Here is a 24,204-nt window from a genome sequence, read left to right as displayed (position 1 = left end):
GAGCTGAATTTTTCACATCCAAATTTTTTAATAATAAGTGAGTTTGAATGTCACTTCAGTAAATATCACTGTTGTTCGCACTGTCAGTATCAGTGACTGTGTTTTTCTGGCTTGGTTGAAATGACTGGCCTGGAACTCTGCTACTGAGTGACACAGCTGACTGATGGAGGTGCACCGTAGGTGTGGTTAGTGGGCACATAGACCCTGCTAGTGGGCTGCTATGCTAAAGGCTAAATCAAGACCAAAGGCTATCATTACACCATTTCTCCTGTGTTTGTTTAATAACAAACGCATAATGGATGTGAAGTTTCAGAGCAGTAAAAATCACATTTTTTCTTTCCATTGATGAAAATTGACTCATCATTACACTAAATGTTCCTTCAGTGACCGGCTCCTTCACCCCAAGTGTGTGAAGGAGCGCTATCGCAGGTCCTTCCTTCCTGCTGCTGTGAGACTGTACAACCAGCACTGCTCCCAGTAGACCATACACACAATAAACACACATACAGAATGCAAACATTCTTCATTGTGCAATATGTTCCTAAGTGCAATACAGATTTCTATGCAACTCTTATTTTATTTTATTATCCTTATTTTCCTGTAAATAGTCTAGAGATGTAGCTTTAATTTTTATTATTTATAATGTTGATAATGTTTACACTGTTTCCCATTTCTATTACTGAGTGCCTTACTCCTGTTACTCTGCTGACGTAATACTGTGAATTTCTCTGCTGTGGGACTAATAAAGGATTATCATATCTTATCTTAAAATTCTGAATGAAAAATACAATTTCTAATGGGGTTGCCCTGTGGGGCTTACAGGGCAACTTCCTGCTCCATGTATAAATGAAGTAAAGCCTGAGCTGCAGTTTGAGATCACAGATCAGAGGACTCGTATCCAAAATCGAAAGAAAAAGCAATAAATTCTTCCCATCCGTTTCATGGTTGTTATCAGGAATTATGGGTGAACTCGTATCTGTCCAGGCTCTTATCTTTGTCTCTTTCCACCTTTTACTTTTCTAGCACAGTTGCATATTTCGGTAGGGGGAAAAAACCACTGTTGTTGAAAAGAGCACATCTGTTGCGCAGGTGTGGCTGCCTGCATTCCACACAGAAGGCTGGGTGACTCACCTGGACTGGCTAAGCCTCCATTTTTCCTTTCTTCTCTGTCTTTCTCTGACTGTGTATCTCTGATCTCAAGCTCAGGGCCACGGGCCATGAGTAATTATGGGCTGTTAACTTTGTCTGAAAGCTTAATATTAAGCACACACCTAGAGAAATGTAACCTTTTTATGATTTACCATTTTTTCACAGTAAATGAATGATGAGCTGTTGCCTTTTTAGATGGTTATGTTTGCTTGAAAGACTTTGGGGGTGCTTTTTATTTACCAGTGATATGTGATGGTGTTGTTTTAAAGGGTCTCTCTCTCTCTCTCTGTCTCTGTCTCTCTCTCTCTCTCTCTCTCTCTCTCTCTCTCACCTGTTGCACACCTTTTCCCCACTTTATAATAACATTATACATAATTAAAGGCAATGATAGTGTTAACAATAAAGGGAAAAGTTTGAGTAAGTTAATAAAAACATGTCAAACAACATGCCAGCCACAAGCCAGGTCTCACCACTTCATGGAATATGGCTCTATATTGTTTCTTCCCACTGTCTTTCAATGTTGCCTCAAGGCAACATGCTCCAAAAGGACCCCTGCACCGTTATTTCTATTGAATGTGTTTTGAATTTTATAATTGGGTCTGGAAAAATAAATCCAGAACCCTTTTTGCGAGAAAAGTGAACAGATTGCTCTAAATAAACTAAATAAACTGTCATTTATTTTTTGAAAAAGTGAGGAAAATTCAGCTCAACTTTAAGCGAGTAAAGATTATGGCCAGAGAGGATGTAAATTGGAACACCAGTAACGTCACTCTAGTGGATAGCAGGATGTTTTGAGCCTTCAATGGGTGTTTACCTCCTTCCATGTCTTTACTTGGCCTGTCATTCTGACCTTTGTATTCTCACGGAGTTATGTGACGTGCTCTCTTTTAACAGTCGGTCTCAGCTTTGATTTCACTGGCACTTCAATTACAGCTGTTTAAACCACATTGAAGACTCTTCGTTTGTCAGTATGGTTGACCGGTTCAAAAAACATCTGTTGAAGTCTTTATATACTAAGGAACACTTCCAATATTCCCTTCATCTCATTGCTGATTCTTATCCTGCATAACTAATAGCCATTGTAACACACAATACGGTCCAGAATCCACTGCAATACACAATTAACTTCTAGTTAGATAAGACGTCCTTACTTCCTTTTAAAGTAATGCAAGCTTGGTCTCTAATCTCTAATCAATTCCTCTGAAACAAAACATAAAAGGCCAAAAAGAAGACTGAAAAAAACCCACTAGAGCAGAAACAGAGCGGTCAAGCGAGCTTTGTTAGAGATGAGGACAGTGATTTATTGTGGGAAAAAGTAGGAAAAAAAAAAAAAAAGTAGTAGAACATTTTATGGGATTAGAGCAGTGTGGGAGAAGGCGGTGACGAGAGAGAGAGAGAGAGAGAGAGAGACTTTGAACATAAGTAAACCATTATAAACATATCTAAAAGTAAATCCTTGCTTTTCCCCCTTTTATTCTCTGAGAAAGAGCCTCAGAGACTCTGAGGAGAAAGCTTGAAATGCAGTATGACCCTAAATGTCTGTCTCCAAGCACATTAGACAGTCTGGGTCCAGCAGCCAAGCCAAGTCTTCCCTGTGTTAGAAACCTTTTGTGATGTTTTACAGTGTAGGCTGCCCTCTATAGGCTAGTAAGTGCATTCTCTCTCTTTATGGTCTCGTTTCATAGGAAAACTTTTCATTAGACTTTATTTATACTGTTATATAATCCGTACATATGAAACAACATAAATAACTCAGGATATCAGGCCATCTTTGCCAAATGTGATTCTCTTGCAGTTGCTTAGAAAAGAACTTGTATTTGTGTGATGAGGTCGCAAAGTCTGCCTTGCATATATGCATAATTTCTTCACAGAAAAATCCAGCAACCACTCACAAGTGTAATAAAGGAGATAAGAAGCGGGAGCAGAAGATCATGTGGCTGCTGGCAAAGTAGTGAGGGGTTTAGAGTGTTAGGAGTTCAAAGGAAGGATTAAGCGGCTCTGTGCAGGTTGAAGTCCAGGACTCCTCTCTGACCTCAGCTGCGATGGGTCACTTTCTCCATGTTCTATGCTGCCAGGATGAGCTCCTAGGTGTCTTACCTCCTCCAGTGAGCCTGATGAGACACCAGTCTTTACTATATTTTGATGCGCCCTCTTTTATTGATCATCACTAGTTATAAAGAGGTCCGTTTTTGTGTTCCTAGCGTTTACAGATATACTGCACTTATAAAACCATGTTAGGGTTACAATTTATTTATATTTTTAAAATAAAACGACACATTATTTTAACAATTACACCTTCTTGAGCCTCAATTTAGAAATATTGTTTTTCAAATCGATCATATAGAATTCCAGGCACCACAGAAGGGCTCGTCCTCAAAGTCATGTGTAAAGGCTGAGGAAATATTTTGAGGCCAAAAAATGTGTTTTTCTGTCATTTTAACTGCAAAACTCTATAAATGACCATGCAGTATATGATTTGAATGACATGAACAAAACAAATGCCAAAAAATACTATAAAATATATAATGAAAGATGTGGTCTCCAGGAGTCATGTCACTGGTGTTCCTGCCTATCCTAAAAATCTCTTTGGAAATAAAAATCACACTGATGACATTACTTGACTTCCTTTTACCAATATTCTGAGGATCTTTGAAGAAAAGCACATGGTGTGTCCACTGTGTCTTTTCAGTTATCAGAACTTTTCACATTTAGCTCTTGATAGCTTATGAAGCATTTAGTTGAAGTCACTGGTGTGACCTGTTTTATTCTTAGGTACTAAAAATAGAATACAAATGGATGAAATGACATCTGTTAGTGGATGTTCCGTGATTGAACACATAGGGTTTGATGCTCTGTAGCAACTGTTTTGTAAAATGCTTGTTTAAAATGTCCACTAGTGTTACCTTTCTTGTGTGTAACACCAGTGACGATCAGTAACACCGGTGACTCCTATGGATAGATTTTTAAAAAGTGGACGTTCCTCTAGAATGACCCTTATTCGTATTCAGTACTTTATTTCTACACGAACATTCAGGTTGTTATGAATAAGCTTAAGCAAGGAAAATACACACAGAACAAAGAGTGGCTGAAAACACATTGAAATGTAGTAAAATTGGGTACTTAGAAATGTAGACTACATTAACATTTATATTAACATTGTGAATAATCTGATAACTGTTTTGGCAATAATTCATTTAGCATGTGTACAAACATTTAAATATGGTAATTGGAAATTACTCGGTATTGTAATTACTTGATAATTGGATTTGTGAGTGAATGCGTCACTCACAGTTTCTCATTTTAAAGCGGAATTTCTTTACAGAACTGCTTTACCGATTTTTCAAAATTTCTGCACAAATCAGTCGTGGGGATGGAAACAGTGATGCAGGTGCAGAGAAACATAATGCTCAGTATTTCTTTATAGTGGTGCAGCTGCAGTGCAACGCAAATATAAGCATTTTATTCACTATCCAAAACCGCCAGTGAACATGTGTAGAAATGTGTAGAAAAACTTGGTAATCTAAAATTCAACTGTCTATCAGATTTCTCAATATCCAAAAACGGAGATACTTATAGTATGCTTTTTACATGAATAATTGGATGACTGTCAATTAGATAATGGTATTATTATTATTGTTATTGTTATTTTTTTATGTAACCTCACTCATAGTTTCATAGTACATTATCAACATAGTCAAAAACAGCATAAAAGCAAAATCAAGGTAAAGATTCAAAATCAAAATGCTGAAGTTCTGATAAAAAGGATAAAATTTAAATGCCATATTTTAAAAAAATGTCAGGAGCTGAACTGAAAATCTGCTTTCAGAGTCAGAATACAGACTATAAGGGACATGAGTGATAAAGTGGATTAGTAGCCTGTCACAGCAGCCCTATTCTGGGCTATTTATGAGTCTGTATGAATCTCCTCTGAAGTGCTGTTTCTGAATCCATAAAAAGCTTCTGACCCTGAGATTTGCCCTGCTTCACTGAAAATCCCCTGTTTACTACTTCTTAAACTTTGTATAAACTAAAAACAAACCTTTTTTTGTACTCCATTCCAGTAAACACTGTGTTCAAAGTCAGTTCCACACTCCTTCTACGGCTGTCGTTCTCGACGCCTCTTCTGTGACTCGGCCGGTCAGGTTCACATCTCAGTCTTCAGGGCGGTGTAATGGGCTTCTGCTCAAATATCCACAGGTACGTTCCTGTCTACACTGCATCATGCCACTCATGTTCACATGTTAACGGTACCAGATATATATATATATATATATATATATATATATATATATATATATATATATATATATATATATATATATATATATATATATATATATTGCTAAAAAAAAATAAATAAAGGGAACACTTAAACAACACAATATAACTCCAAGTAAATCAAACTTCTGTGAAATCAAACTGTCCACTTAGGAAGCAACACTGATTGACAATCAATTTCACAGCTGTTGTGCAAATGGAAAAGACAACAAGTGGAAATTACTGGCAATTAGCAAGACACACTCAATAAAGGAGTGGTTCTGCAGGTGGGGACCACAGACCACTTCTCAGTACCTTTCTGCTTTCTGGCTGATGTTTTGGTCACTTTTGAATGTTGGTGGTGCTTTCACACTCGTGGTAGCATGAGACTGACTCTACAACCCACACAAGTGGCTCAGGTAGTGCAGCTCATCCAGGATGGCACATCAATGCGAGCTGTGGCAAGAAGGTTTGCTGTGTCTGTCAGCGTAGTGTCCAGAGGCTGGAGGCCCTACCAGGAGACAGGCCAGCACACCAGGAGACGTGGAGGAGGCCGTAGGAGGGCAACAACCCAGCAGCAGGACCGCTACCTCCGCCTTTGTGCAAGGAGGAACAGGAGGAGCACTGCCAAAGCCCTGCAGAATGATCTCCAGCAGGCCACAAATGTGCATGTGTCTGCACAAACGGTTAGAAACCGACTCCATGAGGATGGTATGAGGGCCCGACGTCCACAGATGGGGGTTGTGCTCACAGCCCAACACCGTGCAGGACGCTTGGCATTTGCCAGAGAACACCAGGATTGGCAAATTCACCACTGGCGCCCTGTGCTCTTCACAGATGAAAGCAGGTTCACACTGAGCACATGTGACAGACGTGACAGAGTCTGGAGACACCGTGGAGAGCGATCTGCTGCCTGCAACATCCTTCAGCATGACCGGTTTGGCAGTGGGTCAGTAATGGTGTGGGGTGGCATTTCTTTGGAGGGCCACACAGCCCTCCATGTGCTCACCAGAGGTAGCCTGACTGCCATTAGGTACCGAGATGAGATCCTCAGACCCCTTCTGAGACCATGTGCTGGTGCAGTTGGCCCTGGGTTCCTCCTAATGTAGGACAGTGCTAGACCTCATGTGGCTGGAGTGTGTCAGCAGTTCCTGCAAGATGAAGGCATTGAAGCTATGGACTGGCCCGCCCGTTCCCCAGACCTGAATCCGATTGAGCACATCTGGGACATCATGTCTCACTCCATCCACCAACGCCACATTGCACCACAGACTGTCCAGGAGTTGGCGGATGCTTTAGTCCAGGTCTGGGAGGAGATCCCTCAGGAGACCATCCGCCACCTCATCAGGAGCATGTCCAGGCGTTGTAGGGAGGTCATACAGGCACGTGGAGGCCACACACAATACTGAGCCTCATTTTGACTTGTTTTAAGGACATTACATCAAAGTTGGATCAGCCTGTTGTGTGTTTTTCCACTTTAATTTTGTGTGTGACTCTAAATCCAGGCCTCCATTGGTTAATAAATTTGATTTCCATTGATGATGATTTTTGTGTGATTTTGTTGTCAGCACATTCAACTTTGTACAGAACAAAGTATTCAATGAGAATATTTCATTCATTCAGATCTAGGATGTGTTATTTGAGTGTTCCCTTTATTTTTTTGAGCAGTGTATATGTGTATATGTATATATGTATATGTGTGTCCTGGACACCAGCTCGGTCAGTAGCCATATTGTCACTATCCAATTGCCAAGCCTTTAAAGGTCTCAGTTTCTTGAAATTCATTTTTCCCCTCGATTCTTATGGTGTTTGCATGTATTTAAATACCAAAACAGTCGTCATTCATTTTTACATTTCCACTTTCCAAGCTCCACTTGTTCCGTTGAATTAAACAGGCTGTTTTGTTGCCAAGCCCTTAAGACTGATTTATGAAAATGAACATCTGTTCTAATTAAATCACTCCTTGTATAACGAGTGGACTGGGCTAAACTGCAGGTACACGGAAATGCGTTGGTTAACTGGTGTAAACCAGTTCATTCACAATAGGCTAATTTAGCGGTTTTGTTTCCGTGTATTAACTGTATGGAGTGGAATTGAATAGTACATTAGAAACTTTAAGAATGTTTACAGTCTACGTCAGTCATTACAAACGTCTGGGAGGGCATCTCATGAAGTTTGTTTGTTACCGTTGTTCGGGCATTGCATAACTTTTCTGGGGACACCTCGCTTTTTAAAACATGTTTAAAGTAGTGATACAATGAAATGAAAATATCTGGTTGAAATCAAAATTGAGGTAGCACTGGGGTGAAAACCAAAAAACAGCATGCACAACAACCAAGAACAGTTGTTCATCCAAGGCAAATAATTCCATTATTTTTAGCTAAACTTTGCATAAAATTCTGAATTAAATTAAAAAATTGATGACTTCAATTTTAAAGTTGTGAAATTTGTGCCAGTTAAAACACTGAGACTACATGTGTCTTGGGCGTGCTTGCAGGGGCTTTTCTTTGTAATCCCTGCTCCTTTTGATATTCACCATAAACAAAGATCCTTCTTATTCAAATATTCCTCTCCACCTTAAATAGTGTGACATTCTGGCTGCTAAACCTGGCAGAGAAGAAGTTAACATCGGTTTTGTGGAAAGTGGAGGGAAAAAAACAGAATTTTTGATTGTTGTTTTATTGCATCATTTTCATTAAAACCCCAATTCCAATGAAGTTGGGACGTTGTGTAAAACATAAATAAAAACAGAATACCATGATTTGCAAATCCTTTTCAACCTATATTCAACTGAATACACTACAAAGACAAGATAGTTAATGTTCAAATGGATAAGCTTTGTTTTTTGCAAATATTCACTCATTTTGAATTTGATGCCTGCAACATGTTCCAAAGAAGTTGGGCAACAAAAGACTGGGAAAGTTGAGGAATGCTCAAAAACACCTGTTTGGAACATTCCACAGGTGAACAGGTTAATTGGAAACAGGTGAGTGTCATGATTGGGTATAAAGGGAGCATCCCTGAAAGGCTCAGTCGTTCACAAGCAAGGACGGGTGAGGTTCACCACTATGTGAACAACTGCGTGAGCAAATAGTCCAACAGTTTAAGAGCAACGTCTCTCAACGTGCAATTGCAAGGAATTTAGGAATTTCATCATCTACAGTCCATAATATCATCAAAAGATTCAGAGAATCTGGAGGAATCTCTGCAAGTACGCGGCAAGGCAGAAAACCAACACTGAATGTCCGTGACCTTCGATCCCTCAGACGGCACTGCATTAAAAACCCACATCATTCTGTAACGGATATTCCCACATGGGCTCAGGAACACTTCAGAAAACCACTGTCAGTTAAGACATATATCCAAATATACAAAGCCATATATCAACAACACCCAGAAACACCGCCGGCTTCTCTGGGCCCGAGCTCATCTGAGATGGACTGACGCAAAGTGGAAAAGTGTCCTGTGGTCTGACGAGTCCACATTTCAAATTGTTATGGAAATCATGGACGTCGTGTCCTCCAGGCCAAAGAGGAAAAGGACTGTCCGGATTGTTATCAGCGCAAAGTTCAAAAGCCAGCATCTCTGATGGTGTGGGGGTGTGTTGGTGTCCATGGCAGGGGTAACTTGCACATCTGTGAAGACACCATTAATGCTGAAAGGTACATACAGGTTTTGGAGCAACATCTGCTGCCATCCAAGCAACGTCTTTTTCAGGGACGTCCTGCTTATTTCAGCAAGACAATGCCAAGCCACATTCTGCACGTGTTACAACAGCGTGGCTTCGTAGTAAAAGAGTGCGGGTACTAGACTGGCCTGCCTGCAGTCCAGACCTGTCTCCCATTGAAAATGTGTGGCGCACTATGAAGCACAACATACGACAACGGAGACGCCGGACTGTTGAGCCACTGAAGTTGCATGATGATTTGCAAATCATCGTATTCTGTTTTTATTTAGGTTGGAATTGGGGTTGTACATTATTTTTATTTTTGACACATAAAATTCATATTCAGTTGATATGAAAAAAATATTTGGTGGCTAAATTTCTGTTCTTTTCTAGTTTAATGAATGACCATGATTTTTTGTTACTATGCAAAACCCATTCAGCTGAATGTGTCTGTTTCTTCACTCAGACTGAGGTCGAGCTCAGTGCGCAGGTGCCCCAGCCGGGCCGTTATGTATTTATAGTGCAGTACTGTCAGCCCGAGCACCCTGCCTTCCCTGTGGAGGTCCTGCTGAACACGGGAAGCACCTGGGCAGGTGAGCATACATACTGCACTCAGGGTTTGTCTGGGCCTTTAAGACAAAGAGAACTTGTTTGGGCTCATCTAGAATGATTGCACACGACTCTTCACATCTGAAATATTAGTAAGATTAAGCACCAGTGTTTCTTTTTGCTGCTGTGACTCTGAATTGAAAGTGCTAAAGCTGATACAGGAATACTGGTGTGTGCTTGTAGTGGCTCATGTGGGTTCATAGTCGGTGATGACATCATGCTCTAAGTCAGGGGTCTCCAGTCTTAGCCGTAAAGGGCCGGTGTGGCTGCAGGTTTTCGTTTCAACAAATCAGGAGCTCACATTAACAGTTGTTTGAAGATGTAGACCAACTATTTAAGCAAGTGGAATCAGATGAGCTCCTGTGTGGTTGGAATAAACTTCTTTGTGGATAAAAGTGAACATTCCTGCTTTAAGTGCTCCACCAAATAGTGAGTTGAAGTTCTCTTGGTGTATTTTCTCCCAGAGACTAAATATCAGATCATTCCATCATACACAGGCCAGTTCTTTTGAATTTTTATCTTGGTAAGGATAAAATGCTTAAAAATTACCTTGTACAGGATATTATTTCATTTAAGTTATAATTAATATTCAGAAATGTACTTATATCTCTGTCTATGTGTTGTTATTACATTTGTAAACATACTGTATATATAGATATGGTATAGGAGCATCATTATACCTAAGGTACTAGGAATTTCTTCGGTCTATCACTATTACTTGATTAATGAAATCAGACCAGAATTGTGAACCAGTATTTTATACAATACCAACTGACAGGTGAGGGGTTTGCCTCATGCTCTTAACAGTAAAACACAACAGAAAAAACAAAAACATAATCATACAAATTACTACTTTATAATCCGAATAAAAAGCAAATACACTATATGTCACAATACACTATATGTCCAAAAGTTTGTGGACACCTTTTCAATGAATTCGGCTGCTCTCTTCTGACACGAGTTCAGATGTGCACACCGCTAATATAGTCTCCATAAAAAAAGCACTGATATTGTAACAGGATTCTCTGGAGCAGTCGCACATGAACCTAAGTCCAATGTCGAGGCTAGAGGTGTATAAGCGCCCTAGCATTGAGCTGTGGAGCAGTGGAACTGCGTTCCTCAGAGTGATGAAGCACCAACCAATCCAGAACCGATCATCTAACATCAGTACCTGATCTCCCTAGTGCTCCTGCTGCTGAATGCAGTCAGATCTTCACAGCAATATTCACACATTTAACGTAAAGCCTTCTCTAAAGAGTAGTGGCAGTTACTGCAGCAGAAATTGACAAATTTCTTTTTAATTCTCTTGATTTTAGAAGACACATTGCATGAGCAGGTGTCCACAAACTTTTGGCCATGTAGTTTAATCAAACTCTTAAATATAATGCCATAAAAATGAGATGAGAATAAGATAAACTGGTACAATAAAACAGTCACAGCAGGTGTGTTTGAGAGGGTTTGGTCCAGTTACACTGCCCAGTATTGAAGGTACTGGTAGAGAACTGTTAATCATCTGAATGATTGGTCAGTAATTGCTGCTAAGATGGTGTGCAGGTTTTATTATGATTTGATCTGAGCCTTCTTCCTGAAGGTAGGGCTTTTCCGTGGTGGTTAGTGGAGTGCTCAGGCTTCTGCAGTATTTTCAAACCTTTGTGGGTCTTGTAGAGATCAGGGATACTCAAATAAGCGAACATTACTCACCACTCATCCAGGAATATGACTGACAGGGTCAGCTCTAGAATCTTTCCTGTACTTTTATTTTTTCATCTCATTGGGATTGCCTATAATTTTCTTTTCCCTCCTCTGTTTTATCTGCTCTATAGGCCAGCTGAATGCTTCCTTCTGCCCTACCATGTCTGGCTGCAGGGGTGCAGTTATAGCGGAGAGACGCATCAGCCTGGACGCCATGCAGCAGACCATGATAATCACGCTGAGGATCCCGAAAGGAAAAACTCTAACTCTGGTCGGTAGCTATGCCTTTACTGCCTCATTCCTGCTCCTTTTATTAGCCTTTTCCAGTTTGTAAGCCCTGCTAAGTTCTTAATCCAGCCTGAAGTGATCTGCCTGAGCAAATGGCCTCATGAGGGCTGTGTGTTTGATGCTTCGGCTGGTCTGTTCTACACCAGCGTATAGATTTGCTTCCATAAAAGGAATGCAGGATTGAGAGAGGGATGGTACTGTGGTATGTGGCTGGTATGTGACCGTTTGACTGTCTCTCTGTGCTTCTCTCAGTGCTTCTCCCTGGCTGTATCCCAGCTCTTTCAGTGTTTCCGTAGTTTGTTTGCTGTGTGTTGTTTAGAATTTGTACTGGCACAGACTCACTGACTATCAGTCAGTACACAGTGAACAGACAGTGCTAACACTGCATATACTCTGCATATCATTATTGAGTATATACAGTTGATATCTTGGATCAGTGAATTGGTCAATTTAGAGGAGAATGAAAGAACATTCACTAGTGTTCACTAGTGTATGTAGATTTTATTAAAAGCAACTTTAAACCATTTCTAGTTGTTTGTTATGTTGAATGTTAATTTGAGGGCATGAGGTTTTGGTACAACAGCGACAGTATACTACAATACATCATTTATATAAATAATATGAGCTAATGGCACGTGTAAATATACAGTATCAATCACAGGTTAACACTCACTGAAGAGTTTTCTTTATTTTTTTAGAGTAACAAAGAAACTGCAAAAACAAACAAACAAACAAAAGACAAAAGAAAACCGATTTATGTGCTTACCACCTGGGATGCCTTTCCACCCAGCTTTAAAATGCTCGGCAAATGCTGAGAGTTTGCTTTGCTCCTTAAAATGAAATGTTTGCTATGGAAATGAATTGAGACGTACGCATCAAGTGTAAATTTGTCTTTTTGAAACAAATAGGTCAAATTGAGTTTAAGAAAATGAAAGCGTAAATATCAACCTTACATGTCAGCCAACAGTAAATCTTAAATTCACAGCTTCCAAACTGTATATATGTGTATGGATGCCCATAAAGAAAATGTATACCATTAAAATCATGAGAGACAACAGCAGGGATTGTCTGTACTCGTATGTTGCTCTATTAATCATACTAATTACTTCATACTGAAACAGAATAAGATGTTTACGTAATTTGACAGTTAAGGAGCCAAACAGTGTCTCACATGGTTCATACACATACAAACACAATCCAAAGCAGTCAGAGAGAGAGAGAGAGATGAAAAATGATGTTCTGCAATGAACATTGAGGGGCAAATGTATCTTTGATAATGCATTTTTAAATGTTATACTCCAGAAGTAGAGACTTTAATACCTACATCTAAAAACGTGTAAAAAGGTTAAAAGAGCATATGTAGCTTTTTTTAATTTGTATTAGATTAGATTTCTCGTATTCCAGCCTAATAATTCTAAATAATTCTAAAACAGCAACAAAACCATATTTTTAGTAAATCCTATAGGTTGACACCTACGGAAAAGCATTCAAATGGTCCTGGGACTATTTACAGCACACAAACGTTGAAAGGGCGAGGCTTGCGCTTATCTAATCAGAGGGTATAATCACCAAAGTGGAAGTTTTAATGACACGCCTCACTGGGTTTCCTCTCCTTGTCCCTTGTTTGTTTTCTTTTTGAAGGATTACATCCTGGCAGTCCCTGAGGATCGTTACAGCCCTGAGCTGCTTAAGGCTAAAGCACTGGACAAGGCTTCAGATTTCATCAGTCAGTGTGGCTCTCAGGGCTTTTACATCAAGTAAGTGTGAGGAGGACTATCCTATATGCAGACACAGTATGTCAGTGTAAAACATCGATCTCATATACAGTCATCTGAAAGCTCTCGGTCTTAAAGATGTGTTGCATTACTAAAATAATAATTGCCGTCGTCTTAAAATCAGAGGTTTGTACTTTTCATTTTTTGGGTAACGTGTCATACAGTGTCCCAAACCACACTTTTTGACTGAGCTTCTATTTCCCACAGTCCCCGCAGTGCCTCAGAGTTCTGTAAAGCATCAGCCCGCTCCCTGGTTGCCCACTATTACAAGGGCGCTCTGCCCTGTGATTGTGACAAAGTGGGCTCAACAAGCCCCACCTGTAAGCCCTTTGGAGGCCAGTGTTCCTGCAGGGCTCACGTCATTGGCCGACAGTGCACCCGCTGCGCCACAGGCTTCTACGGCTTCCCGTACTGCAGACGTGAGTGCCCTCTGCTGGTAGTCTGTTAGTTCAAGACTTGTAAAAAGTGGTGTGTTTATAGTTAATATATTAAAAATTCATAGTAAATAATGTGCTAGTGTTTTAATGTGCAGCTGCTTTTTAACACATTGCAGTCTTGATCCTGCATCAGTATGTCGCTATTGATATTCTTATTATATAAATAAATAACTTCTCAGATCTTCTGCCTTTTTTCCTAAAAGATGTTTGATGGTCTTTTCCATTGCAAATGACCGTACGTGAAGCCTCGTAGCCTCCTCAATCACCTGTCCTCCATCTCTGTGCATGTCTGCAGCATGTGACTGTGGCCAGCGGCTGTGTGACGAAGTGACGGGGGAGTGTATTTGCCCTCCGCAGACCGTGAGACCTGCGTGTGAAGTGTGCGAGAGCCGCACGTTCAGCTATCACCCGCTGCTCGGCTGTGAGGGCTGTGACTGTTCCCCCATTGGAGTCTCCCCTGGAGACACGGGCCAGTGCCACATCACCACTGGCCAGTGCACGTGAGTCACAGCTAATAAATAAACTAGAGTTTTCTGGGGTTTGTCTGGTCGCAAGCAAAAGTCTTCTTTTATAGTAAACAAAGCTTAAACCAGTGGACGTGCATACATTTGGCAGTTGTGCCAGCTTAGCATGCAGTAGATATTCCATACGATAGATATCAGATGACTACAAGATCTACCACCGGTTTTGGACTAAATTCCATTGAATACTGACAACAGACGTTTTACTCTTGGATGCTTTGTACTAGCACTTGCTAGTAGTAAGGATGCATGACCAGAATCAGCCAAGAACGGATCCGATTTTTCCTTGTTATATTTATTTTTGTGCTGCTGGTATATGTTGCAATTTTATGGCGTAAATAACGTGAGGCAGGTAAGTGCGCGAATGCCGTTGCATAAATATGCATGACTCATTGTGCTAAACAGCCAGTTCTCTCTTACTTTAAATTGAGCACTTTAGTTGATTCGTGTTATCAATCAAGTTGTCAACTTGATTTTTCATTTATGAATATAAAGTGGCAGTTAGTACAGGAAGTACGGGGAATGTGCTAGCGTGTTTCATGGGTTCATTTATTGAGCATCAAGGTTTAAAAAGGCTAATGAAACGCAGCTATTGGCCCATTTTGCTATGAAGAAAAATCATTACCCTAGCAAGTTGCTTTGGGTCAGTTGTTAGTGTTTTGAACTTTTTTTATTTAAAGGTTTCATATTGTCTTTGTTTATTAAGCAATATGCCTCTTTACTCTGTGTACAGAGCCTGTTTATGCTGTTTATCCATTGTAGGTCTGGGTATGTACTGTACGTATGTGTGAATTGCACGGTTTTCCTCTGTGTTCCAGTTGTAAACCCAGAATAGGTGGGCGGCAGTGCTCTCAGTGCGTCTCCGGTTACTACCGCTTCCCTGAGTGTATACACTGTTCATGCAACGTCGGGGGAGTGATTCCACAGATATGCGACCCCAACAGTGGCCAGTGCCTCTGCAAGGTGACAATGACACAGAAAAATGCAATAAATATATATAAATAAATAAATATGAATTAATAATCACACACACACACACACACACACACACACACACACACACACACACACACACATTGCACTCTCATTAAATATTATCAGTGCAGTAAACTTGTCCATAATCCAGTCTTAGATGTACACAAAGGATTTCTTTACAGTGGTGGTAGGAACTACACACTTAAAAAGGTTCTTCGGGGGTTCTTTAATAAAGAAAACGAGCACTCATCGAATCCTTTGCATGATCAAAGGGTTTTTGCGTCATTAAAGTTCTCCGCAAATTGATGAGTGCATTTTATATTTGAAAAGGGTTCTATATAGCACCAAAAAGGGTTCTTCTACTGTAACAGACTTGAGATTGTAATAATTGAGGAACCTTTGAGGTGCTATATGGAACCCTTTTTTAAAAAGGTTTTGCATAGAACGGCACATTCTCCATCGATCTCAGTAACGTTCTCACAATGCAAAGAACCCTTAAAAGCTTAAAACAATGTCTCAGGTATCAGGCAGCATATGCAAAACCAGTTAATGACCTTGCGCTGTAGCCTTCTGAGGCATTAAACGCTTCAGACGTTCGGTTCCATCCTACCACTGTGACAAATTCAGAAAGCTTCTCTGGAATTCAGCATTTCACTTCAAAACACACTGACACGTGTCTGACTGTGTTCACATTGTAAAAGCTGAATTTTGCAGCAGTCTCAAAAAACAGGTGGAATTTCCCTTTTAATGTAGAACAGCAACATCAAACTTGCTTTTTATCCCTTTCAAAATAAAATCTTACCATAATCTTCATAACCGTTAATTTACTGCATCCATATCAAAGTGTTACGCGCATTTCTCAGCTTTGATCTTTATGCTGTATGACTTTAATCCTGAGTCGTTGCAGTGATCTTCCAAAGTCCATTAAGTGAATTATGCCAATCAGTTCCAGCAGATCACTCATGTACAGCTGTGAATTGTGTTTTATGTTTAGGATACAAGTTGTGTGTGTGTGTGTGTGTGTGTGTGTGTGTGTGTGTGTGTGTGTGTGTGTGTGTGTGTGTGTGTGTGTGTGTGTGTGTGTGTTTTGATCAGAGTAACGTGGAGGGCTCTCGATGTGACACGTGCCGCAAGGGCTCGTTCCATTTTGACCCAGCCAACCCGGAAGGATGCACCAAGTGCTTCTGCTTCGGAGCCACAGATCAGTGCCGCAGCTCGGAGAAACGCAGAGGAAAGGTGGATGTGTGTTTCTCTGTGTTAACGTCTAAGCAGTCAAAGCTAAAAACAGTGTTCTTTAATACATTGTATGAGTGATATGATTAGAATAGTGAGTGCTTCTAAACCTCTTTTTCATTCTCAACGAGATCCTGTTAAGGTTTCTTTCAAGTACATTCTTCCTTTCTGCTCTCATAAGAGCTTTAAAGAAAGCCCCTGATGATTTTGAGAAGAAATAAAGACCAAGGCCATGATCTCTCTCTCTCTCTCTCTCTCTCTCTCTCTCTCTCTCTCGCTCTCTCTCTCTCTCTCTCTCTCTCTCTCTCTCTCTCTCTCTCTCTCTCTCTCTCGCTCTCTCGCTCTCGCTCTCACTCTTTCTTTCCATCTCTCGCTCTCTTTCCAACTCTCGCTCTCTCTTTCCATCTCACACTCTCTTTGCATCTCTCTCTCTCTCTCTCTCTCTCTCTCTCTCTCTCTTTCCATCTCACACTCTCTTTGCATCTCTCTCTCTCTCTCTCTCTCTCTCTCTCTCTCTCTCTCTCTCTCTCTCTTTCCATCTCACACTCTCTTTCCATCTCTCTCACTCTCTCTTTCCATCTCTCTCTCTCTCCTTCCATCTCTCTCTCTCTCTGTCTCTCTCTCTCTCTCTCTCTCTCTCGCTCTCTCGCTCTCGCTCTCACTCTTTCTTTCCATCTCTCTCTTTCTTTCCATCTCTCGCTCTCTTTCCAACTCTCGCTCTCTCTTTCCATCTCACACTCTCTTTGCATCTCTCTCTCTCTCTCTCTCTCTCTCTCTCTCTTTCCATCTCACACTCTCTTTGCATCTCTCTCTCTCTCTCTCTCTCTCTCTCTCTCTTTCCATCTCACACTCTCTTTCCATCTCTCTCACTCTCTCTTTCCATCTCTCTCTCTCTCCTTCCCTCTCTCTCTCTCTCTCTCTCTCTCTCTCTCTCTCTCTCTCTCTCTCTCTCTCTCTCTCTCTCAGTTTGTAGACATGCGCTCCTGGCGTTTGATGTCATCTGATCTGGAGGAGATTCCCACTGTCCTGAATCCTCTCAGTAACACGGTGGTAGCGGATGTTCAGGAGCTGCCTGTGTCTGTGGTGCAGGTGCACTGGGTTCTCCCTCAGTCTTACCTGGGGGACAGGGTGAGACCCTCGCTTAAACTCTAAATGAGTCCAAAAATTGAAATATTTTTGAGATGCTTGAAAGTGGTAGTTACAGCAAAGCTATACATTTTTCATCTCGTCTCATAGTTGATCAGTCAGTTAGTGTGTTGCTACCTGCAAGCCTAAGGCCCAATCCCATGTGTTCGAGTGTCACCTTATCCCTTGCAAGTTACACGGTGTAGTGGTTGAAATGTTCCCCTACAAAATGGGACCCTAAACTAAAAAGAGCATCACTTCATTAACAGCTACCAGCGTTGCTCTGTGGGCAACCCTGCCCACCTGCAGTGACAGCAGAGGAGGGTAAAGTTCAGCTCCTCACTGCTGGGCTTTAGTTACATGTAGGGCATCATGTGCCTTTAAAGAGGGGGGATGCAACAGTTATTATACTCATCCCTAATTCTTCAGTGATATGATGCTGAAGTCAGATATTCACCAGCTTCTTGTTTGAATTTTCTCATTCCTCCTTGAATGGGGCAGCAGTTACATTCTGGCAGTTCAAGTGTCAGAATTGCTGGACTATTTTTCAAACACAGAGTGTGTTTACATGCACTCAATAATTTGATTAGTATCAGATTCTGCAATTATCTGATTATCCAACTGGTTATGTAAACAGCCTATTCAGATTTCTTATTTCAGATTAAGGCATAGGTATCAGATTAAGAAATCCAATACAGACTGGATTTTAGCTCAGTAAAAAACGTTTAGCTAGCTACCGAGACATCAGCATTTTATTAGGATACTATTTTTATGCTTGTTATGAAAGAAAGGACCGGAATATCGCTGCTGTCGTAAGAAAATGCCATATCTCCATTTTTGATATTTTTTTGACATTTGAAATTTCATGTTGACCTTTATATTGTGTATAAATTACATGATTTAATGGAGCAAAGAACCAAAATCTCTAGTAAAAAAAGTCTGGTTCCATTGACTTACATTAAAAGCGAAGTCTGTTTTTTCCTTCTCCTGTAAAGTCACTATTTTGGAGATTCCCACTGGGTTTTTCACACAACAGCGATATGTTGAAACAACATTACAGTGGTGTGCCTCTGAAAAACTTCCATTTGGAGGACCGTGTAGCCCTAAAACTTCACCCTACCCCTCTACATCTACAAAGCTAGAGACACCCTACCCCTAGGCGTGAATGTGCAGAATGGAGGGCTGAGTGGAAGGGGCAAGAGGTGAAATGAGATTGGGCTTAAATCATTACTCATCTACTTCAAACTGCTTTGAGTTGTCAAGTCATCTTAGATGGTCTTGCTTATTTGGTTTCTGACACTATATGAAGTACTGCTATCTATATAAATCACACACCTATATAAAAATCCCATATCCACATTTTGCTGATGGAATTTCGCCTGTACGTTTGTCCATTTTTACGGATGCAAGTTTGTCAGAAACATTTCCTGTCACATCAGTCCTATAGATTACTAGAGCAAAGTCTCTGAGTTTTAATGACATCTCTAAACAGATGTAAACATGTTGTCAACAGAGTGGCTTCAGCTTTAAATTTTCTAAATTCTCAAAATTGGCATAGACAGTTTAGGTGTCACTGTCTTAGTGCAGGACTGTTAAAGTTAAGGACAATTAGAATTAAATCATAACGAAAAATATATCAGTAAGCACCACTCCTATATAATAACAATGGTATATAATCCTCTCCTCATGTCTGTACTCCAGGTGTCGTCTTATGGGGGCTACCTGACATATCAGATCAAATCTTTTGGCATTCCTCGTGAGGGCATGCGTTTGCTGGATAAACAGCCTGACGTCCTTCTAAAGGTATTCATTCACCACAAACCCTGACTGAGGATGCCGTCGCATTGCCTTCTAAACTGCTGATTCATTTTTAGCCACGCTCAGTGGTGATTAATTTGAGCTTTCTTTGTGCTGAGTCTTGCCAAATGTATCTGTTCAGTCATGTTTGGTACGCTGAAATAAAAGATGTGCGCTCCGTTCTCCTCGTCTGACAGGGGCAGAAAATGACACTAGTTTACCAGGACCCTCAGCCCCCCTCCCCAGACAGACTTTACCAGGGCCGTGTCCAGCTTGTGGAGGTAAAATGTTATTTCAGTACAGTTCGGCTACATACATGCAGTTTTTATCCTGTTAAACACCAAAGACCCTAAGGTGTGTCTATAATTCAGTTTCTCGCAGTCATAACTACAAAACTTCCATACACGATATTTCCAAAAGTATTCGCTCGACTGCCTTCACATGCATATGAATTGAGTCACATCCCATTCTTAATCCATAGGGTTTAATATGATGTCGGCCCACCCTTTGCAGCTATAACAGCTTCAACTCTTCTGGGAAGGCTTTCCACAAGGGTTAGGAGTGTGTTTATGGGAATTTTTGTCCGTTCTTCCAGAAGCACATTTGTGAGGTCAGATACTAACGATGGATGAGAAGGCCTGGCTCACAGTCTCCACTCTAATTCATCCCAAAGGTGTTCTGTCGGGTTGAGGACAGGACTCTGTGCAGGCCAAGTTGTTTCACACCAACCTCGCTCATCCATGTCTTTATGGACCTGCTTTGTGCACTGGTGAGCAGTCCTGATGGAACAGGAAGGGGCCGTCCCCAAAATGTTCCCATGAAGTTGGGAGCACGAATTGTCCAAAATCTCTTGGTGCTGAAGCTTTAAGAGTTCCTGTTGCTGGAACTAAAGGGCCGAGCCCAACTCCTGAAAAACAACTCCACACCATAATCCCCCCTCCACCAAACTTTACACTTGGCACAATGCAGTCAGACAAGTACTGTTCTCCTGGCAACCACCAGACCCAGACTTGTCTATCACATTGCCAGATGGAGATGCATTCCATGAAGCTCTCTACACTGTTCTTGAGCTGATCTGAAGGGCACATGAAGTTTGGAGGTCTGTAGCGATTGACTCTGCAGAAAGTTGGCGACCTCTGCGCACTGTGCGCCTCAGCATCCACTGACGCCTGTGACCTCTGTCACTGACCCCAATCGCTTCCTCTGTGTTATAATACCACTGACAGTTGACTGTGGAATATTTAGTAGAGAGGAAATTTCACGACTGGACTTGCACAGGTGGCGTCCGATCACGGTACCACACTGGAATTCACTGAGCTCCTGAGAGCGACCCATTCTTTCACTAATGTCTGTACAAGCAGTCTGCAGGCCTATGTGCTTGGTTTTATACACCTGTGGCCATGGAAGTAATTGGAACACCTGAATTCAATGATTTGTATGAGTGATTTGAATACTTTTGGAAATATAGTGTATTTAAATTTTACTGAGTAAAGAAACAGAAAAGCTGTTGGTTCAAGACACACATATAAGATAAGCCAATATAAGTGGGCAGCTGCTTCTGATGGAAGTTAGGTTGACAAACTCTTTATTCATTTAAGATGAATTGCTAAATAGCTGGTTTGCAGGATGTTAAACTGTTAATAAAATAAATTAAATTAAAATACAATGACTCCTGCTTGGCGTGATTAATTACAAATGGGTTTTAAGCAGGTACATGACAGCATTTCTTCCATGTGCAATTCCAATTTCACAACACATGGTGAACCAGCGTTTAATCAGCAACAGGATCTAACCAGTAGAGTTCAGCTTTTACCCCATCAACTAACCAGATCTGTATATGGCTTTGGTGTCCATACAGCTCTATCAGCTGTCTAGGTAATATCACAGCAGTGGAACTGGAAAAGTGGGGAAGATCTCGCAAATACAAGTCACCATTTTTTCACCCACAGAATAAGACTTTACTCATCATACACTTATCATCAAAAGTTTGAGCACTTCTAGTTTCTCACATGAAGGCTTTTTTGAATAAAAAGGAACATGTTTTGTTGTCAGTTTGCAATAACTTAACATGTCAGAGATTAGGAATCTGTTTAATTTTTTGCCAATTTTCTTTGAAAAACGTCAGAACTGAAGGAGCAATAGGAAAAATGCCAAAGCCCACACATTTTATCCTTGTTACGATGTCAGCACTCAAACAATTCAAGTATTTTTAAGACCTTTTTGTCCAAAGGAGTTTCATTGTGTGCTTTAAACAATCGTTAGGAAAAGAAATTTGTCAAATTATTATGTAGGCAAAACCTGCTCTTCATACTAAGAAAGACTTAAAGTTGAAGTTGAGTGTTGAAGCTAAATATACCCAAATAGTTCTTCATGTTAACACATACTTTGCCTGGTTTTAATTAATTATTAGTTTTTAATTTAAAAATCAAACATTACTTCTTTGACTACTGGTATGTGCAGAATGCTCCACATATCAGACCTTCCTTGTAGTTCCACAGTGTAATTGTACCGAATTTAATCCCTGATGATGCTTTTTACAGAGTAACTTCCGCCACAGTGGCACCAACAGACCTGTGTCCCGTGAGGAGTTTATGCATGTGTTATCCAGGCTGGAGGCGGTGTGGATCCGAGCACTGCACTTCAGCCAGAGTCAGAGGCTCAGCATCGGGGACGTAGGAATGGAGGAGGCTAGTCTTACAGGCAGTGGGGGTCCGGCCAGCACTGTGGAAGTGTGTTCCTGCCCACCACAGTACACCGGTGACTCCTGCCAGGTGAGGGGACCAAACTAACTACACTATTCTCACTTCTCACTAGCTGCGCTCCAAAGCTTAGGCTGCAGCCAAGGGTAAGCTGCATTTGTCGGCCGCCGTCATACAAGGCCGTTCCAAAGTGAAGGACCCTTCGTATACAGCCTAGAAATGCCACCCACGTTTGGAGTGATCTCGAGGATGCAACAGATGCATCTTTCCAGGCCTTCGGTTAACCACAGTTCTCTACACACAAATGACGCGAAGAAAAAAATAAAATAGAACCACGAAAATGACGGAAAACAAGTGTAAGTGTAAAATGATTGATTAATTAAATTATATTTCAGGTATCGTTTTATATTTAGAAGTATTTGTATATTTGTAGTTTATTGTACTACATAAAAACATCTCCTCCATTTCCGTGAAGAAATGAAAAAGCAACAAACATGCAATGGACACCACAATTTGAAGAGGCATGACCTTTCTGGTGACGTCACCACGCAGCCTCTTTAAGACAGTTCCATTTGTGTGACTGATAGGCTACTAAGAAGGAGTCTTCACAGGACTGTTCTACCAAGGACCCGCACTACCTCGGCTGCAGCCTGGGCTTTGGAACGTCTTCACTTCAGAACAGTCAGATTGCAGAGTATATCACACATGCAAAGGTTACTTTTTAACAAACATTCAAGAGAAAATATGACAATGAATAATAAGAAGGTGGGCGGGGTAAGAAGGGATTGCAAGGATCAGTTTAATGTGTGGGCCAACTGCACACTGCATGGCTTTCAAAATCCCGGTTGCTTCGTTGACAAAGCGCTGTGCATTCTACACAACCGGAGACCTGGTCCTGGAGACCCAGATTCCTACATTCCTGTGATTTACTGCTGTAACACAACTGATTCAACTCTCTTGCCAAGTTTAGTGGTTGTTGATGGCCAATCTATGCTGGACGATGACACACACCCTTCCAAAATGCCATATTTCAGAAGCAGGGATCCCTTAAATCTCATTGTTTCTGTGGCGCAGTGGAGCCCGGCACATGATGTTATAGCAATTTCTCATTTAGGTATAAAGACAGAGAAGATCCTCCCTCGTCCCTCTTCTCTCTTTCTGTCATTGGCCTCGTAACTACAAGTTACAAGTACAAGTGACAGTTTCAGTCACTACTGGTTTTACCTGACTGGTGATGTCCATCGTGAGTTTGTGGTGCCTGGGCCCCAGTTAGGACACATTTGTTTTAAAAAAATAATAATAATTTGTACTGATGGTGCCTCTGTTGTTGTCTTGTTTAAGATGAATTTCAATATGATTTTATCCAAGAATCGATGTTGATCTCCTGAATTTCTGCGGCCTGTTTTAGAGATATAAATGCAGCCCGAGTAGGCTGATAGCAGTGAGTTTGCATGCTAATTGGGACCTCGGTGACTTTCCGTGGGCTAAATTTTGTTGGCAGGCAGCTCAGTGTTATGGAGTAGTCAAGGCCTGACTAACAAAACTAGTTTGAATTCCTCTGAGCGAGGAGAAAAGCTCTAAAAATGAACGTTAAAGACAAATCTGAAGTATGTGTTGTATATACCTACAGAGTATATACCTGAAGTACGGTGTTTATTTTTCACGGACTGTTATTGGTTTTGAAACGGACCATTCTGCTGTTTCTCATATGTCAAAGTCGCTCTAGCAGCCCAAGGCATGTTAAGACTAACTGTTGGAGAAAGAGCTTGAAGAAAGTGATCCTACAGGAGAGGCAGAAAGGTGTTAGGCTGAACAAGATCAAATGGAGGTTTTGCATTAAAGTGACATGTTTTTTCGGGAGCCTTTCCATAATTATTGCACTGTTGTTGTCTAGACATGCCTAGTCACACCCAGGCGCTCAGGTGAGTGCGGGAAAATTCATCAACAATGGGTCACAGATGATTGACCACATGCTGTAAA

At 41.0% G+C, this 24,204-nt stretch overlaps 1 protein-coding gene across 4 annotated transcripts in view; it reads left to right on the top strand.

The window, feature by feature from the left end:
• LOC108436853 (laminin subunit alpha-3-like) overlaps positions 1-24,204 on the top strand; it is a 154,797-nt gene that overhangs the window by 83,962 nt on the left and 46,631 nt on the right. For all 4 annotated transcript variants that reach the window (XM_037535183.1, XM_037535185.1, XM_037535181.1 and 1 more), the window contains exons 41-52: positions 5,211-5,346; positions 9,540-9,666; positions 11,506-11,645; positions 13,304-13,419; positions 13,645-13,856; positions 14,170-14,374; positions 15,214-15,358; positions 16,466-16,606; positions 17,570-17,731; positions 19,430-19,531; positions 19,723-19,806; positions 22,066-22,296. In XM_037535183.1, coding sequence (XP_037391080.1) covers positions 5,211-5,346; positions 9,540-9,666; positions 11,506-11,645; positions 13,304-13,419; positions 13,645-13,856; positions 14,170-14,374; positions 15,214-15,358; positions 16,466-16,606; positions 17,570-17,731; positions 19,430-19,531; positions 19,723-19,806; positions 22,066-22,296 — 1,801 coding nt within the window. The remainder of the gene's footprint in view (positions 1-5,210; positions 5,347-9,539; positions 9,667-11,505; positions 11,646-13,303; positions 13,420-13,644; positions 13,857-14,169; positions 14,375-15,213; positions 15,359-16,465; positions 16,607-17,569; positions 17,732-19,429; positions 19,532-19,722; positions 19,807-22,065; positions 22,297-24,204) is intronic.

The sequence above is a fragment of the Pygocentrus nattereri genome, chromosome 2 (assembly GCF_015220715.1).
Source record: "Pygocentrus nattereri isolate fPygNat1 chromosome 2, fPygNat1.pri, whole genome shotgun sequence".
Classification (NCBI taxonomy): Eukaryota; Metazoa; Chordata; class Actinopteri; order Characiformes; family Serrasalmidae; genus Pygocentrus; species Pygocentrus nattereri.
Note: the sequence above shows the minus strand (reverse complement) of the source record. Positions and strands in the feature narration are given on the sequence as shown.